This window comes from Artemia sp. Qi Xiang Cuo, chromosome 11, assembly GCF_049724085.1.
Source record: "Artemia sp. Qi Xiang Cuo chromosome 11, ASM4972408v1, whole genome shotgun sequence".
In the NCBI taxonomy this organism is placed as follows: domain Eukaryota; kingdom Metazoa; phylum Arthropoda; class Branchiopoda; order Anostraca; family Artemiidae; genus Artemia; species Artemia sp. Qi Xiang Cuo.
This window is the reverse complement of record NC_142804.1, coordinates 48832257-48849562: the sequence shown is the minus strand read 5'-3', so window position 1 is coordinate 48849562 and position 17306 is coordinate 48832257. Positions and strand designations below refer to the sequence as shown.

Sequence of the window (17306 nt, the reverse complement as noted above, 5' to 3'; positions counted from 1 at the left end):
TTCCTTCCCCTACGGAAATAAAAAAAAACTCAAATAAAATTCTCAAATTTGGAAAGCCTTATTTTCGATGGGGAGGGGATATTTTCCGGGGGGGGGGGATTTTCCGTGGGGTAAACGCCGGCCCCCCTTACAATGGACCTTAAGGTTTAATTAAAGTTTTCCTAAGATCACTAGGTACTTCTCCTTTTTCACAAATCATATTCATAATTTTCATCAATTTATCTTTAACTTCGCAGCCCCCTTATTTCAAAAACTCATTTACCACACTATCAGCGCCTTAGACTTTATTTTTTTATTCATTTTAGTACTGTTTCTAACGCTTCCCCGTATAGTAAAGTCATTCATCACTTCTAACAAAAAAAGATGTCGTTCTTTTCTATATTATTTCCTACCACCTTATCAAGTAACGTATTTCTTAAAGTGCTCTGTCCATCTCTCTTAAACACCTTCTTTTCCTACCAAGTTCGAATTGCTTTCACTAAAATTCCTAACTAAATTTCTAACTTTCATCCATAAGACATCAACTGCTGCTTTACAAACTATTTTCCTAGAGTTATTCCGTCCATCTTCTGCATTTTGAAATTGTAAAGTCTCTAGTTTTATATTCAGCTGTTCCTGGAAAGTTCCTCTATATTTCTCGTCATTGAATCTACCAAAGTTATAACTCCCCGGAAGGTAGTTACCCTTCCTAAATTTGGGCTTTTTATTAACTCTAGACACCACCAGATGATGATATTTAGTTTTAACATCAATAACAGCACTCCTGTCATACCTCAGTCTTACCGTCACGTGTGCGTACTGTGTTAATTTATGGGCTATTTTATGACCTAATGCCGTATTCGTTATAACTAGATTATTTTACCTACAAAATTGCAGAAATCTATAGCTGTTTCTATTTTTCTTCCCTATACCTATTTTCTTCCTTTTACCTTCCTTACCGTTTCTTATAAAAATACCACATTTCTACCTGGGATCCGGTCTATTTGTTACTGTAACTGTATGTAAAATTCATCTGAACAGTTACTGTGTCTCTCAGTTGGTTCCAAATGGGCATATGCTGCTATGCCTGATACCTTGCATTTTTTTGGTCATAAAGCGGCTAGAATTTTATTATTAATACCTTCTGTTCAGTCTAGTTAAGGCTTAGAAGCTTCCTAAAACTCCTAAGAAGTCTAATTCAAAACGTCTAAATGTGTCTGTCATAAGGTCAATACGATAGTATTTTTTAGTGTTACTACGTTTCATGCCTCAATAACCACATTATTTAATTTATTGAGATTGTTATGGCCTTAATAAGCTCAATGGGTCCCACCGGTGCAGGTCAGGGTCTAATACTTCCTCTTAAGTTTAGATGAAGTGCTTAAGTCGACTTAGAACCGGAGAGCAAGAAGTCTAAGGAATCTCCTGTTGAATGCAGGTTTTGTGCAATCCTGACCCATCTTGGTCTTTCCATGGTTCGCCGCACTTGGCGGTGCTCAACTATCAGCAAAGATGACGTCCTGCACAAGTAACCTCAAGCCTGAATACTCATTATGTATTCATGTCTACAAATATTATAATGGGGAGGCAATCCATAATAGACGAGACATAGCCAGGAAAAGCATGGTTATTCAGCCCAAAAAAGCCCATCAAAACAAATAAAACTGAGAAGAACTATCCATTAATCAAAATCCAGTGCAATGCTGTCCAGTCCAAAATACGCTTCAAGATAAATCATTCCTAAACTATATAAGATGGATTGTCTTGTATTGAAATTAATGCGTATTGAGGCCCTTATTAACCCTGCCACGTATTATTCTTTTTGAATAGCATACCTTATATGTAGTAGAAAATAAAAATGAGAATTAACGTCTAGATAATGTCAACAGCAGATGAAAAAAATTTGAAGAAGGAAAGACCTACGTATTTTTCTTTTTAGTATCACACCAAATATGAACTTGAATGTGGGTATCTGCCTGTATTTTGGCATGACAACCCAGCATTAATAAAACACAGACAAAACCAATAGAATAGTTATTTACCGCAAATAAGATCAATTGTAAGTATGTTAGTATTCTGTAACATGCCAGACATGCCATTGTAACAACCAGGATACATATGGTCTTTTTATATTCAGTTCAACATCCCAGTCGACATATCCCGAAAGTTTCAATTTAATAATCTTAGTGGTTCTTAAGATGTTGCAGTTAAGCCCTTTGACTACTGGGATGCATATAGTGTTCGTAAGTTCAACATCCCCCTCAACATTCTCTGAATATTTGTGCTTGGTAGCATTCAAAAAGTAAACCTAAATGGATTCTATCAGTCGCTTCCGCAAAAAAAAAGTTCTAAATTGCGTAGCACGACTGGAATTACTTCGGTGTTTCAACTGATGCTCGAACTGAAACTTATTCATCAATAAACTGAGAAATATTTGACTTCTGGTAAATTAGGTCATCACTACTTAGGAAATAAAAAAGAACGGACTTGTTTCCTTTTAGTTCTGAAACCGACCCAGCATCATGTATTATGTCTTTTGCTGATGGGGGAGTTTTGCCATAAATTTACACACAGTTTTACACATATTGAGCACAGTTTTCCACCCTTTGTCTCAGTAGCTTTAGTTCTCTTTTGCTTTTTATGCAAGTCCGACTTTTAAAGTGAAAAGGTTCTATTTACTTAGCTATTAGTAGCTTTTAACCCCGAAGCAAGGACACTAAATTATTAAAATCTTCATAGAATTATTCATGTCCCCTGAAATCTACTAGCCTATGGAAGAAGGCAAAAAGGACTAGCTATGATTCAACATCAAAGTAAATGATGTTGATTTATGCAACGTTTTTATTCTTTAAAACAGCTTTAGTTGATGTTTTCATTTTCTTTCTTTTTGTTTAAGGGATTCACAAAATGAACATATGCTAATTTCTAACCGTATAACACAATTACTTACACTCTTTCGAAGTTCTGTAAATGAAGATGACGGTAGCTCTAGCTAATTTCATTCTCTCTTTTTTTATAATGAGATAGAAAGAGAGGGACTATGTTTTTGCTTATTATGAGCTGACTAAGGCAAATTGGCCTCAGTTTTAAGTCCCTTGAGGCCGACACATCGTTGAACATCTTCCTTTGTCCCGCCCTGCTCAATCTTCAGCTTTAGCAACCTCACGGGATGCCCCAAAAGATATGTTTCACTGTCTTTATTTTCTTTTATTTGAAAAAAAAATCCATTTGATAATTAGTAAGCACGACGGTTGGTGTGATCCGTCTTTCTTTATGCAGATTAAAAAAGTTGGCCGGAGGCCCATTTATGCTTCATTATTATTATTATTTTTATTTTATTTTTTTTTTTGTAATGGAAAGTGTACCATCTTCGTTAGTTATGTAAAACTTTTGCTTTAGACCGATAAATTGGTTGAAGTAAAAAACAAAAACTATTTCAAATGGACAAGGATTGGCTTTTATACATTCAACCGCTGATCATGTTCTGTCGAATAATGTAGAGTATATTGAAATTTGACCTGAAATTTATTTGGAAAGCAGGGGGGGGGGGGGAAGGCAATTAAAAAAAAATGAAGAATTCCATGAAGGATTCAACAAATCGTAAGATTTCTTCTTAATCTGGGTATTTGAGACGGGGATGCGTCAGGGAACCTCCATCCTTTTTGTGTACGAGCTTTGGTTTAATTATAAAATTTGTTTAAACCAATATCATTTAATCAGAAAAGTGGAAGTAAAATCCTGAAAACTGTTTAGAAAATCACGTCCTTAATTATAGTCCGAACTCCCCTGTGCCCTGTAAAACGGAACCGCATAGCCAAGAAAACAATTAAATTGCTCTTGTTTCATTTGCAGATATTTGGATCACGAGGACGATAATCATATCCCAACTTACAATGAAATCGTGCACGACTCTGAAGGTGACTTGAGTGAAGACGAGGAAACCCTTGAAAAGCAGGCCGAATTTGAGAACAAATTCAACTTTCGTTTTGAGGAACCCGACCATGACTTTGTGAGTTCTCACGATTTGATCTATTTATAAGACTTGATTCCACATTTTCTGCAAATTTGCAAACATACCTGCTTCTAAAATATGTCAACCCCATTGTTATATTTTCTGAAATGTTGCTTATTCCGCTATTCTACTAAACTAGAATAGCAATCCGGTCTCCGTTTCACCAGCAATTGGCATTTTTTGTTAATTTTTCTATAAAAAATGACAAATAGGGATTTACCTTAATAGATTTTCTCTTTCAGTGAATCAAAAAAAATCAAATGATTGAAACGGGTTTCTAAAACTCAAGATATTAATAGCTACTTTTTAGAAATGATAAACGTCCCAATTATTTTCTTTTCGTATGGTCTTGCATCTTTTTTTGTAGCTTGTTCCTTCTGCTCTGGCATTGTAAAAGCTATGACACTCACAGGATCCTTGATCATGAAAGGACTCTTTTTTAGGAAAAATTGTATTTCCGTTCTTACTTTTCTTCCTCAACATCTCTAATTTGACGATTCTGATTCTCCCATATGCAGAGCTAAAAGAGAACAACTTGCTTCTATTCCTCTTCTTTTTTTCGCAGCTTTATTAATTAAAACTTATTCAATATTTAGTTTATTCACCTTCATGATTTAAGGATTATTTCTTTTCCAATTTTATTTCCCGAAATATATAAAGAGAAGAAGGAAACAAGGGGATAGAAATTATTCTCCTTGTCAGGAAGCATATAAAGTGAATCATTTCCAGCTAATGTGATCCTTTTCCATCACTTACAACTCCGATGGCTCGTCTCTTTTATGACAAAATGATGAACCAGTTATACATCGGAATAATAGACCAACTTGGAGATTTGTTGCAGTTTTTCTAGACGAGCGGTCTATTTTATGGTCGCCTTGACTGAAACTATTAAAAACTAAAGAGATGAGAGTGGATCGGACTCTATCTGTATAATAATAATAATATTATTATTTTATTACCCTTCAAAAGCAAACAAAAGAGACGGAGTGCATAAACATACAAGAAAGAGAAGGGTAGGCCTAGACACACGAAAGGGAAAGTACATAAAATATATATAAACATACAAGAAAGAGAAGAGTAGGCCTAGACACACGAAAGAGAAAGTAAATAAGTACATAAACAAACAAAAGTACATAAACATACAAGAAAAAGAAGAGTAGGCCTAGACACACGAAAGATAAAGTACATAAAGTACATAAACAGACGAGAAAAAGAAGTGTAGGCCTAGACACACTAAAGAGAAAGTACATAAAATATATATAAACATACAAGAAATAGAAGGGTAGGCCTAGACACACGAAATAGAAAGAACATAAGTACATAAACAAACAAAAGTACATAAAATGTATAAACATAAAATAAAGAGAAGGGTAGGCCTAGAGACAGAAGGAGAACAGTAGGTCTAGAAGACGAGTATCCTAAATTAATACTCACTAGTACGGAAAGACTGGTTAAACCATGGCGAAAATGCAAACACGCCAAGTTAACCTGGCGGAGGATTTCGAACCATGGATGGCTTTTAATATTATGATTAAACTTTGAGATCTGATTAAGGATTGCTGAAGTTCGGTCTGTTATGTTATGTTTCCTAATTTTGATACCAAAGTGGGAGACGAAGCACACATTTAGCAGACTTAAAGAAAACAGGCCAAAGCTTACGTTTATCGCACTCGGGAAAAAATCTCCAAAATGGAGGAGGACAATTTCATTATAAAGGCGAGCTAAAACTTGTCTTTTGAAATTTAACATATTTGAAATAATTTTACTATATGCAAAACCAATTCGCTTCTGTAGATGCGCGATAAGCAATTGGTGTGTTGTTTTCAGAGCTGAACCGATAGGAAGGCCAAGGTACGTAATGATTTTACTAGCCAAGAAGGCCAAGGTATGTAGATGGTTATATTGTCTGCCCTTTTGTTGATCATACTACGTGCATTAGTTCTTTTTTGTAATAATATTACTGTTTTCTGCTAAGAATTATTTATTGCTAAAAATTGACAAAAAAAGTCAAAAGTAAAATTTTCGGCAGTAATAAGCAATTTAAAACTGAATTGCCGTATGAAACAATAGTTTCCACAAAAATTGGAGCATAATATATTTCAACTCTTTCATAATACCAAAATATCTAGAAATCTTCTTTACAAGTCGAGCTTTTAGGGTTGGTCAACTTCGTAGTACATGCCAACCGGGTTTACACGTACGCCGTAATTTCTTCCAGGTAAGGGGCCATAATAATAAAAAAAATATATCACAATTTTGATAAGAAGTGCCCAGAAATTTGAAAAATTTTAGGATTTTGCCGGGGAGGGAAACGAACTTCGAGCCCTGTTCCCCTACGCACGTGTCTGCAGCGATTTCTTCTCTTTTTCTATTTACGCTAAATTTGATTGGTTGAACAGGGTATAGTGCCAATTCATAGTTTCCCTCGTTAATTAAGTACGGAAGGATTATTTATTATTCATTATTTCTCATAATTTCTTAGGAGAAGGTAGAGTATGTGGGGAAAGAATCCATCGTCTGCTTCAGTAACAAGGTGTTGCGATTGATTTAATTCTTTTTCCCTGGCGTACAGCTCCAGGGGTACTGGCTCTTTATTCTTGTAACATGATTATTTACTATCTGTAGCATGAGTTTAATAAAGGTCTGAATGCAATTATTTTGGAACAAAATTAAGCTTCTATAAGGGTTGTCAAGAATATTGATTTTCTAGTATTGTGCCATCTTAGATGTCGCTGTCTGTACGGAAATGAATAGTGAAATGATTATTAAAACAAAAAATAATTGAAATTGAGTACACTATTTTAATTGATTCAAGGAACATTCTGTAATTACAGGCTATAATTTTAGAGTTGGACTATAACATCATGGACACCATTTTGAGTTTCCATTTGCGATTAAAACACGTTCCAACATTTTAATTCAAAGAGTGTGGGTAACTTGTAATAGTTAAAACAGGCGCTAGTATCAAAAAAGAAGCTATTACCACCATCTAATGTTTGGCGACACCTGGCATTTTATTTTAGTGTAGTAATAAGAACAATTAAAGTAATTAGTGTAATTCTGGAAATTAGACTAGTAATAAGAGTCTGATCTCAGTTTCTGACAGAAAAAAGATTAAAATGCTTGAAAAAAAAGCTAAGTGTCGCCAAACGCTAGATGACGTTAATAGTCTCTTTTGTCGACACTAATGCCAGTGCCCATTCTTAAAAGTTACCCATTCTCTTTGATTTAAAGCATAAAAATATTATATTTATTGCATATGAAGAAAGTCTGAGAAATGTTCAGTTTCTGTAATTAATTGGTAAGAACACAATTCGAATGAGGAATATTCTATTCTGATTGAACGGGGGAAGGATCACGTCTCCTTTGTATCATTATGTAATATTGTTGTTTCAATGTCTAACCTCTTGTCACTGTTTTCCTTGTCCATACTTGAAAGTAGTTCCGAGTAATTTTCACTAAAAAATATTGGCGCTTATGAAGATCTGTCGAACTGATGATTCTATATTTTGTGAAAAGAGAATACGCCTTGACAGTCTGTATCAGGGGCAACTCTTTAGCGTTGCTTACAGTAAAGTGCCAAAAGGCTTCAATGTATTATTTATTTATGATTTATTTTTTTCCAGAGCCACTTCATATGAAATTTTAATGTGACTCTTTACTTTTCTTTGTAAAACTTCTTTTTCGGAGAGTTAAAATTAGCTTCTATCAATATTTAATACAAGTATCGCTGTTTCATAAGCAAAACTGATTTATGGTTATCTCAGTCTTCATTTGTATGAAGACTATGAAGGAGGTACATGAGACATGAAGGAGGTACATGAAACATGAAGGAGGTACATGAGACATGAAGGAGGTACATGAAACATGAAGGAGGTACATGAGCCGCACGGAAGGTTTTCTCATCCCTCCGGAGTGGTCAGTAGAACGGCTAATGGGGTTGGTACGAACTATCCAGTGTTTGGTGGATCATTTTCTTCATAATGTAAATCAGCTCCTTAAAAATTCAATTGGAAGAGGGAAATTTTGATTAGTAACAGTCAAGAAGTGTTGTTCTAAGTTTAGTTATTTTCTGTTCTTTTTAAATAAAACCCTTGTGTTTTGAATGAACAGCAAACTTAAAATAAGATGTTGTAATGCACTCTTGAGTTCCTTTTGTACTGGATTTTCTGTCTTTTTATACAAGTTCCGAAGATATTGTGGACTTTAAAAATATCGCAGTCTCTTTTTATTAGGTTTATACAAGTTTGTTGGTTGTTCCCACACAAGAACGCCACACAAGAACGCCCACACAAGAACGCCAAAAAATTAAGGAGAGAAATGAAACTACTTTTTCCATGACAGGGGATGTGGAACAATTAGTGTCACTTCTTTTGTTTTTATTTTTGAGTTGATTAACTGTATAGCAAGATTCTTCTAAAAATATTCAATAGCGTTAAATGGTCAAAATGTGTAGGACTAATGCGTCATTAATCCATATTTTATTACGTCATTAGTCCATATATTATAAGATTAGCGGAACGCCATAGTAGTGTCGTCATTTTTCTTATGAAAAAAACATTAATGTTCGTTTTGAGTTTTATTGTTGCTCCTTGCTTTCAGTTAAAAAAAACTAGTTTTTTTATTTAATTTCTGATGGTTCTTCAAATAATGCAAGCAAAGCTGGCTCACCCTCCATGAAATATACCCCCCTTCCCCTCACGGGAAACTCCTCCCTGGAAACTCTATCCAACGTAAAGTGTACCCCCCTCCCCGTCAAATTCCCTCCAGACAGTTTTCTCCTTGCTGAAAATTTGTCCCCTTCCCCTAAAATTTCTTGTGGACGATTCAGCCTTAAAAATTCTTCTTAGCATACTTTCATTTGAAATTTTTTTTAGTTTGTAATCGATTTCTCGATCACTCCAGAAATGCCCCTTTCCATGGAAATTTTTTCCCAGAAGTCAAAACACGCGAAAAATAGCCCCCAGATTATTCTTCTGGAGCATCTCCTCTAAAATTCAGTTAGGAAAGAGAATATAAGACAACTAAAAAGAATTTCTTATAGGGATTCTATCAAATCGCCCAAGTGTTAAATTTCCCCTGGAAAATTCACCCCCCCCCCAGAAATGTCCATCTCCAATGAAGATTCTCCCTATGGAAAAACACCCCAAGCACAAATTCCCCCCCCCCCCCAAAAAAAAAATGTCTGTATACTTCCCGATAACAAATACTATACGTAACCAATGGGGAAATTTCATAACTTGCAGGCTTCTCACCACGGATTGTGGGGGAAGCCCTAAAGACACAGCCCCAAGCCCCCCATTTACCCCTAAAGATATAGTTATTTCATCTTCTAACTATGCTGAATAAAATAGCTATCTCATAATTTTTATCAGATAAGTTTTAATGTTGCTCCTTGCTTTCAGTTGAAAAAACTTGTTTTTTTTTAATTTAATTTCTGATGGTTTCTTAAATACTGATGGGAAATATGGCACCCCCTTCATAGAAATTTCCATTCCCCATGAAAACATCCTTCATGTAGAGATCCTCACACCTACCCCCCCCCTCGCGACCCCCCACCACAAGAAAAAATCCCTTCTGAAAACGTCTGTAGGCTATACTTCCTAATAACCAATACTAATGTAAATTATGGGCAAAGTTCATAACTTGCAGCCCTTCCTCCCGGGAGTGAGGAGGATTAAGTCTTCCTCAAAGACATATTTATTAAATTTTTACTATGCTGAACAAAGCGGCTATCTCAAAATTTCTATCGAGTGACTTTGGGTAAAAATGAGCGTGGGAGGGGTCTAGTTGCCCTCCATTTTTTTGTCCCTTAAAAAGGCACTAGAACTTTTAATTTCCTTTCGAATGAGCCCTCTCGCGATATTCTAGGACCACTGGATCGATGCGATCACCCCTGAGAAAAAAATAAAATAAAACACGCATCCGTGGTCTTTCTTCTGGCAAAAAAAAAACAAAATTCCACATCTTTTTAGATAGGAGTTTGAAACCTCTACTGTAGGGTTTACTGATACGATGATTCTGATGGTGTGACTTTCATTCAGAGTCTATCACTTTTAGGGGGTTTTCCCCTTTTTTCGAAAATAAGGCAATTTTTCAGGCTCGTAGCTTTTGATGGGTAAGACTAAACTTGATGAAACTTATATATTTGAAATCAACATAAAAATTCAATTCTTTTGATGTATCTATTGGTATCAAAATCCGTTTTTAGAGTTTCGGTTACTATTGAGCCGGGTCGCTCCTTTCTTACAGTTCGTTACCCAACGTTACCTTTTCATCTTCACTTATTCCTAGCTTCATTTCCTACCTCAACCGCAGCAGTGTTATTTTTGTATATAGCACTAATCATTTTTATGTTTTTGTTTTAGTTTGTCAGGTATACCATGCAAGGGTAAGACCTTCACAAGAGCTAATCTATCAGCTCAATCGAACGCTTGCTCATAATATAAAACTGAGGACTAAAGGTGTTTGAAGACTCGTGCACTTCTCAGTTATTTACCTAAGAGTGAAAATTTGGTCGACACATCCTCTATCCTTCCTAAAATTATTTGAAAAAAACTACGTTTTCTAAAGAGTTAAAGAGGCTGAGTCACAAGTTCGAACCTTAAAAAGTACAGTGATTAGGAGGTACAGTTGGGGGCTGCTGCCCCCCAAACCCCCTGATTTCGCAGCCTTTAAATAAAAAAAAACAAGTTTTTAAACTGAAAGTAAGGAGCGACATTAAAACTTAAAACGAACAGAAATTATTCCGTATATGAAAGGGGCTGTCCCCTCTTCAACGCCTCGCTCTTTACGCTAAAGTTTGACTTTCTCACAACTCTATTTTTGTTAAACAATAAAAAACTAACTTAACCTAACCTAAATTAATACGAGCATCCCTTCTATAACACTCATATATTCCCCCAGGGCCTAACTTACAACGCCTGCCCCCGGGCCCTGGTGGATTGTGTCGACATCGGAATTTTTTTTATGTGATCTTTGAACAATTTTTGACAAAATAGCTATCTTAAAATTTTTATGGGATGCATTTGGGAAGGGGGAAGCTAGTTACCCTTCAATATATTTTGAAGCTTAAAAAGTGAGCTAGAACTTTCAATTTCCAATCAAATGAGCCCTCTCTGAAGTTTATACGAGCATTCCTTCCATAAGAACCATATATGCCCCCAGGGCATAACTTATAACCTAAGCCCTTGTAGACTGTGGGGGGAATGTCCTGCTCAAACATATAATTTCCAGAAAATCAAATTTTGATTGGATGTGTTTGGGAAAATGGCGGGCGTGGAAGGGGTGTCAGTTGCCTTAGAATAACTTTTGACTATGAAAAAGAGAACAAGCCATTAAAACTTCCAATCGAATGAGCCATTTCTGAAGTTTCTACGACACCGTTGTCTATACAAAACCTTATATGTCCCCCAGGGCATAACTTACAACCCTTGCCCTGAGGGCTGTGGGGGAGTTTTCATCCTCAAAGACCTAATTTACAGAACTTAAACCTACGTTTAAAAAAATGGCTATCTCAAAATTTTGATTGGATGTGTTTGGGGAAAAGGTGGGCGTGAGAGTTGCCCTCAAATCACTTTCGACTATTAAAAAGTGCACTCGCCCTTTGAATTTCCAATTGAATGAGTTTTTTTTTTAAGTTTCTACGACAACGCCTTTTATAAAAACCTTATATGCCCCCAGGGTATTACTTAAAACCCTTGCATTGAGGGTTGTGGGGGAGTGTCCTCCTCAAAAACATATTTTCTATCTGGAAATCAACTAAGCTGAACAAAATGGGTATCTCAAAATTTGGATTGGATGTGTTTGGGGGAATGATGGGCGTTTGGGGGGGCTAGTTGCCCTCCAATCACTTTTGACTATTAAAAAGAGCACTAGCCCTTTGAATTTCCAATCAAAAGGGCCTTTTTTTGAAGTTTCTACGACAACGCCTTCTATAAAAACCTTATATGCCCCCAGGGCAGAACTTAAAATCCTTCCCCTGAGGGTTGTGGGGAAGTGTCCTCCTCAAAAAAAATATCTTCTATTTGTAAATCAACTTTGCTGAACAGAATGGCTATTTCAACATTTTGATTGGATGTGTTTGGGGAAATTATAGGCGTTTGGTGGGGGGGGGGGGTAGTTGCCCTCCAATCACTTTCAAATATTAAAAAGGGCACTAGAACTCTCGATTTCCAATCGAATGAGCCCCCTTTGAAGTTTCTACGATGACCCCTTCCATATGACGTGCCTCTGAGGAAAAAATTATAATAATAATAAAACATTGGAGCCGTATGGCGTTTACTATAGCATTGCCTCTGAAATCCTAATCAAACCTCTGTATAAGACCAGTGATAAGAGTGAGTGTGATAATTGTAGAGGCAATAGCCCGGTTTCTACAGGTAGCAAATTACTTAGCCTGAAGATGCTTTTTAGACTTATAGATGTTGCAGACAAAGTTTTAAGGGAAAAACAGCGCGGTTTTTCAAGGACCCACACTTGTGCCTCTTAAAAGAGGCGACGCACCACAATGTTAAGCGATTTCTGGTCCTAGCGGTCGCAGAGAGACGGCGGTGATCGCATTTTTTAGCCTAAGCTCAAACAAAGAAACATACAAAATTTCACCCCACTCCGACTTTATCTTCATGGAGGAAAGTGGGAAGAAGTTTCGACCCTCCCACCACAGCCTTAAAACTTGAAACGAGCAGAAATTATTCCGTAAAAAAAAAAATCACATAAAAAAAATTCCGATGTCGACACAATCCACCAGGGCCCGGGGGCAGGCGTTGTAAGTTAGGCCCTGGGGGAATATATGAGTGTTATAGAAGGGATGCTCGTATTAAGTTAGGTTAGGTTAAGTTAGGTTAGGCTAGGCTAGGTTAGCCGACGTACGATCGCGTACGTAGGCTAACCTAGCCTAACCAAACTTAACCTAACCTAACTTAATCTAACCTAACCTGATCATACACCTAACTTTTTGCTTGTCTGTCACCTAACCTAAGCTAACCTAAGTGAAGCGTACGTGGGCTAACCTAACCTAACTTAACCTAACCTAACTTAATCTAGCCTAACCTAACCATACTCGCCGGAAGAGGTTAGGTTAACTTGTCATGAGCGCTCATGATAAGTTAACCAAACCAAACTTAAAAATGTAGAAATGTTTATATTTATTTATTAATATTTATTTATACCTAACCTAACCTATTGTTTTGGAGGTTAGATGAACGAGTTTGGACGATTGTCTTTAATAATAGAACGAGTCCCTCATTTTCTAATTTAAAAATTTGAGGGGTAAATCCATAAGACAAAGGAGCTAAAATTTAATTTAAAATTAGAATAGAACTTTAAATTTTTCATCTCTTTGAGAAAAAAACAGAACTGAAGTAGAACCCTTTTATTTTCTTGGAAAAATTAGAAGAGAACTTTGAATGTTTTATGTCTTTGAGAAATTAAGAACTGAAGTGTGAGCTTTTTTCATTTTCATTCACGTAACCTTGTCTAAATTAACCTTAAAAATTAAATAAAGCTATGTCGACTTTGTATATTTTATTCAACATATTCGAGAAAGCGCTGGAGGGTGACATTCCTGTCGAAATTTGGAGGATGTTTCCCCATTTTTCGGTAATCACGGCGATTTTCTCAAGCTCTTTTCTCAAGGTCATAGCTTTTGACTGACAACACTAACATCAAACTTAAACGGTCAGAAATAGAGGCTGTTTCTAAAGATTTAGAATAAGAAAAAAATGTCAGGTGTGGGACTCGAACCCACGACCCCATATGGGGACCAGATCTTAAGTCTAGCGCCTTAACCACTCGGCCAACCCGACTTGTAAGTAATTCTTGATCATATTCATATTGTAATTCAGTTTCATTGGTAAAGTTCAGAATTGAGCTAACTTCTTTCTCTTCTTTAAGAAAATTCAGAACCTCGTCTAAATTAACCTTTAAAAATGAAATAAAGCTATGTCGACTTTGCATATTTTATTCAACATATCCGACAGAGCGCTGGAGTGGTGCATTCATGTCGACTTTTGGAGGGTGTTTCCTCATTTTTCGATAATCAGGTAATTTTGTCAAGCTCTTTTCTCAAACTAATAGCTTTAGACTGGCAATACTAACATCAAAAATTAAACGGTCAGAAATAGAAGCCGCTTCCAAAGAATTAGAATAAGAAAAAAAATTGTTAGTTGTCGGGCTCGAACACACGACCCCGTATGGAGACCAGATCCTAAGTCTAGCACCTTAACCACTCGGCCAACCTGACTTGTAAACAATTCTTGATCATATTCATGTTGTAATTCAGTTTCATTGGTAAAGTTCAGAATTGAGCTAACTTTTTTCTCTTCTTTAAGAAAATTCGGAAGAGAATTGGAACATTTTGCACTTTTCTAGTTTTTTTTATTTAATCTATTAAAGCCCCTAACAATTTAGGTTCTGAATAAATCCTTTTACAGAATGTATTAATTGAAATCACAATAAATGATGAAAGAAAAAAAAGTAAGTAAGAAACAATTTCTCTGGCGTGGGGTTCGAACCCATGACCCCGTTTGGGGACCAGATCTTAATTCTAGTACCTTAACCACTCGGCCAACCTGACTTGTAAACAATTCCTGATCATATTCATATTGTAATTCAGTTTCTTTGGTAAAGTTAGGAATTGAGCTAACTTTTTTCTCTTCTTTATGAAAATTCAGAACCTCGTCTAAATTATCCAAAAATAACTTATGGAGTTACCATACGAAGGTCAAAACTATGGCTCGTGAGGGGATCGAACCCTCGACCTTCGCGTTATTAGCATGACGCTCCAACCAACTGAGCTAACAAGCCATTAAGAATATTATCACCCTAACACTTAGATTTTGTTAATTTTAATCTATGTATCCGAGAAAAGGATGTTGATGTAGAATTTAATCTCACTGATACTTAGATTTTGTCAATTTTAACCAACGAATCCGATGAAGGATGTCGTTAAAGCATTTATTCATTCTGATGTTTAAATTTTGTCAATTTTTATTCAATACATCTGACAAAGGATGTTGATAAAAAAAAAATTTATTCACTCTGTCACTTAGATTCTGTCAATTTTTTCGATGTATCTGGCAAAGGATGTTGATAAAAAAATTATTCACTCTGATGCTTAGATTTTGTCAATTTTATCCGACATATTCGACAAATGATGTTGATAATGAATTTATTCACTCGTTTTTGTGTGTCTAAGCTTTTGTGTGTGTGTAAGTTTTGACGTGTGTGTGTGTAAGTTTTCGTGTGTGTGTGCATGTAAGTTTTTGTGTGCATGTAAGTTTTCGTGTGCATGTGTAAGTTTTTGTGTGTGTGTGTGTGTGTGTGTGTAAGTTTTTGTGTGAATGTAAGTTTTTGTGTGTGTGTGTAATTTTTTGTGCGTGTGTGTCATTTCTTGTGTGAATTTAAGTTTTTTTGTTAATGTAAGATTTTGTGTGCAAGTTATTTTTTGCATGTGGGTTTAAGTTTTTTTGTTTGTTTTTACTTTTTTGTGTGTCTAATATATTGCATGTGTATGTAAGTTTTTGTGTGCATGTAAGTTTTTGTGTGCATGTAAGTTTTCGCGTGCATGTGTAAGTTTTTTTGTGTGTGTGTGTGTTTTTTTTTTATTTTGTGTGTGATTGTGAGTGTTTACGTTTTTGATTCTGGGTCTGTTTTTTTGTGAATGTGTGTGCTTGAGAGTGATTGTTTGAGATAGTGTTTGATTTTGTGTTTTTGTTTGTGTGAGAGTGTGTGTGTGTGTGTGTGGGTGTGTGTGTGTGTGTGTGTGTGTGTGTGTGTGTGTGTGTGTGTGTGTGTGTGTGTGTGTGTGTGTGTGTGTGTGTGTGTGTGTGTGTGTGTGTGTGTGTGTGTGTGTGTGTGTGTGTGTGTGTGTGTGTGTGTGTGTGTGTGTGTGTGTGTGTGTGTGTGTGTGTGTGTGTGTGTGTGTGTGTGTGTGTGTGTGTGTGTGTGTGTGTGTGTGTGTGTGTGTGTGTGTGTGTGTGTGTGTGTGTGTGTGTGTGTGTGTGTGTGTGTGTGTGTGTGTGTGTGTGTGTGTGTGTGTGTGTGTGTGTGTGTGTGTGTGTGTGTGTGTGTGTGTGTGTGTGTGTGTGTGTGTGTGTGTGTGTGTGTGTGTGTGTGTGTGTGTGTGTGTGTGTGTGTGTGTGTGTAAGTTTTGTGTGTGTGTAAGTTTTTGTGTGTATGTGTGTGTGTGTGTGTGTAAGTTTTTGTGTGTGTGTAAGTTTTTGTGTGTGTGTGAGTTTTTGTGTGTGTGTGTGTAAGTTTTTGTGCGTGTGTGTAAGTTTTTGTGTGCTTGTAAGTTTTTGTGTGTGAGTAAGTTTTGGCGTGTGTGTGTAAGTTTTGTGTGTGTGTATAAGTTTTTGTGTGTGTAAGTTTTTGTGTGCATGTCATTTTAAGATCCGTAAAAAATTAAAAAAAAAAAAAAATACCATGTTAAAAAATTCAAGAAAGTATTTACGAAATGGGGAGGGGACTCTTTGAGGTTGGAAAATGGGTTTAGGAATGAAATTATGAAAGGAACTTGTTCAGAAAAGATATTATAAAGCCATAAAAAGTATTTAAAAAAATGGAGAGGGGACTCTTTGGGGGGGGGGGGGGCGGGGAAGTCTTTGGGGATCTGGGGGCCCTTGAGCACCGATTGGTCCCTCGGGAGCCCGGGGGGGACCTTTGAGGGCCGGGGGAGGGCCTTTGGGGGCCCGGGGAGGGCCTTTGGGGGTCTGGGGGACCCTTGAGCGCCGATTGGTCCTTTGGGAGCCCTGGGAGCCCGGTGAGGGCCTTTGGGGACTGGGGGAGGGCTTTTGGAAGCCTGGGGGACCTTTGAGGACCGGGGGAGCGCCTTTGAGGGGTGGAGTGTGGCCTTTTTGGGGTCTGGGGACCCTTTTGAGGCCTGGGGGACCTTTGGAGACTGGGAGAGTGCCTTTGGGGACTGGTGGAGGGCCGGTGGGGGTCTGGTAGAGCATGGGAGCCCGGGGGGACCATTGAGGACCGGAGAGGGCCGATGGGGGCTGGGGAAGGGCGTTTGGGGATCTGGGTGGCCCTTGAGTGCCGATTGGTCCTTTGGGAGCCCTGGGAGCCCGGTGAGGGCCTTTGGGGGTCTGGGAGACCGTTGGGGACGGGGTGAGTGCCTTTGGGGACTGGTGGAGGGCCTTTGGGGCACAGGGAGGGCAGTTGAGGGCCTGGGGGACATTTGGGGACTGGGAGAGTGCCTTTGGGGGCGGGTGGAGGGTCTTTGGGGGTCTGGTGGACCTTGGGAGCCCGGGGGGACCTTTGAGGACCGGAGAGGGCCTTTGGGGGCTCGGGAAGGGCCTTTGGGGGTCTG

The 17306-nt window shown here is 37.5% G+C and overlaps 1 protein-coding gene across 1 annotated transcript in view; it reads left to right on the top strand.

The window, feature by feature from the left end:
* LOC148947080 (protein KRI1 homolog) overlaps positions 1 to 17306 on the top strand; it is a 434670-nt gene that overhangs the window by 276826 nt on the left and 140538 nt on the right. Inside the window, exon 7 of the mRNA XM_089096506.1 lies at positions 3832 to 3988. Within this exon, the coding sequence (XP_088952632.1) occupies positions 3832 to 3988 (157 nt within the window). The remainder of the gene's footprint in view (positions 1 to 3831; positions 3989 to 17306) is intronic.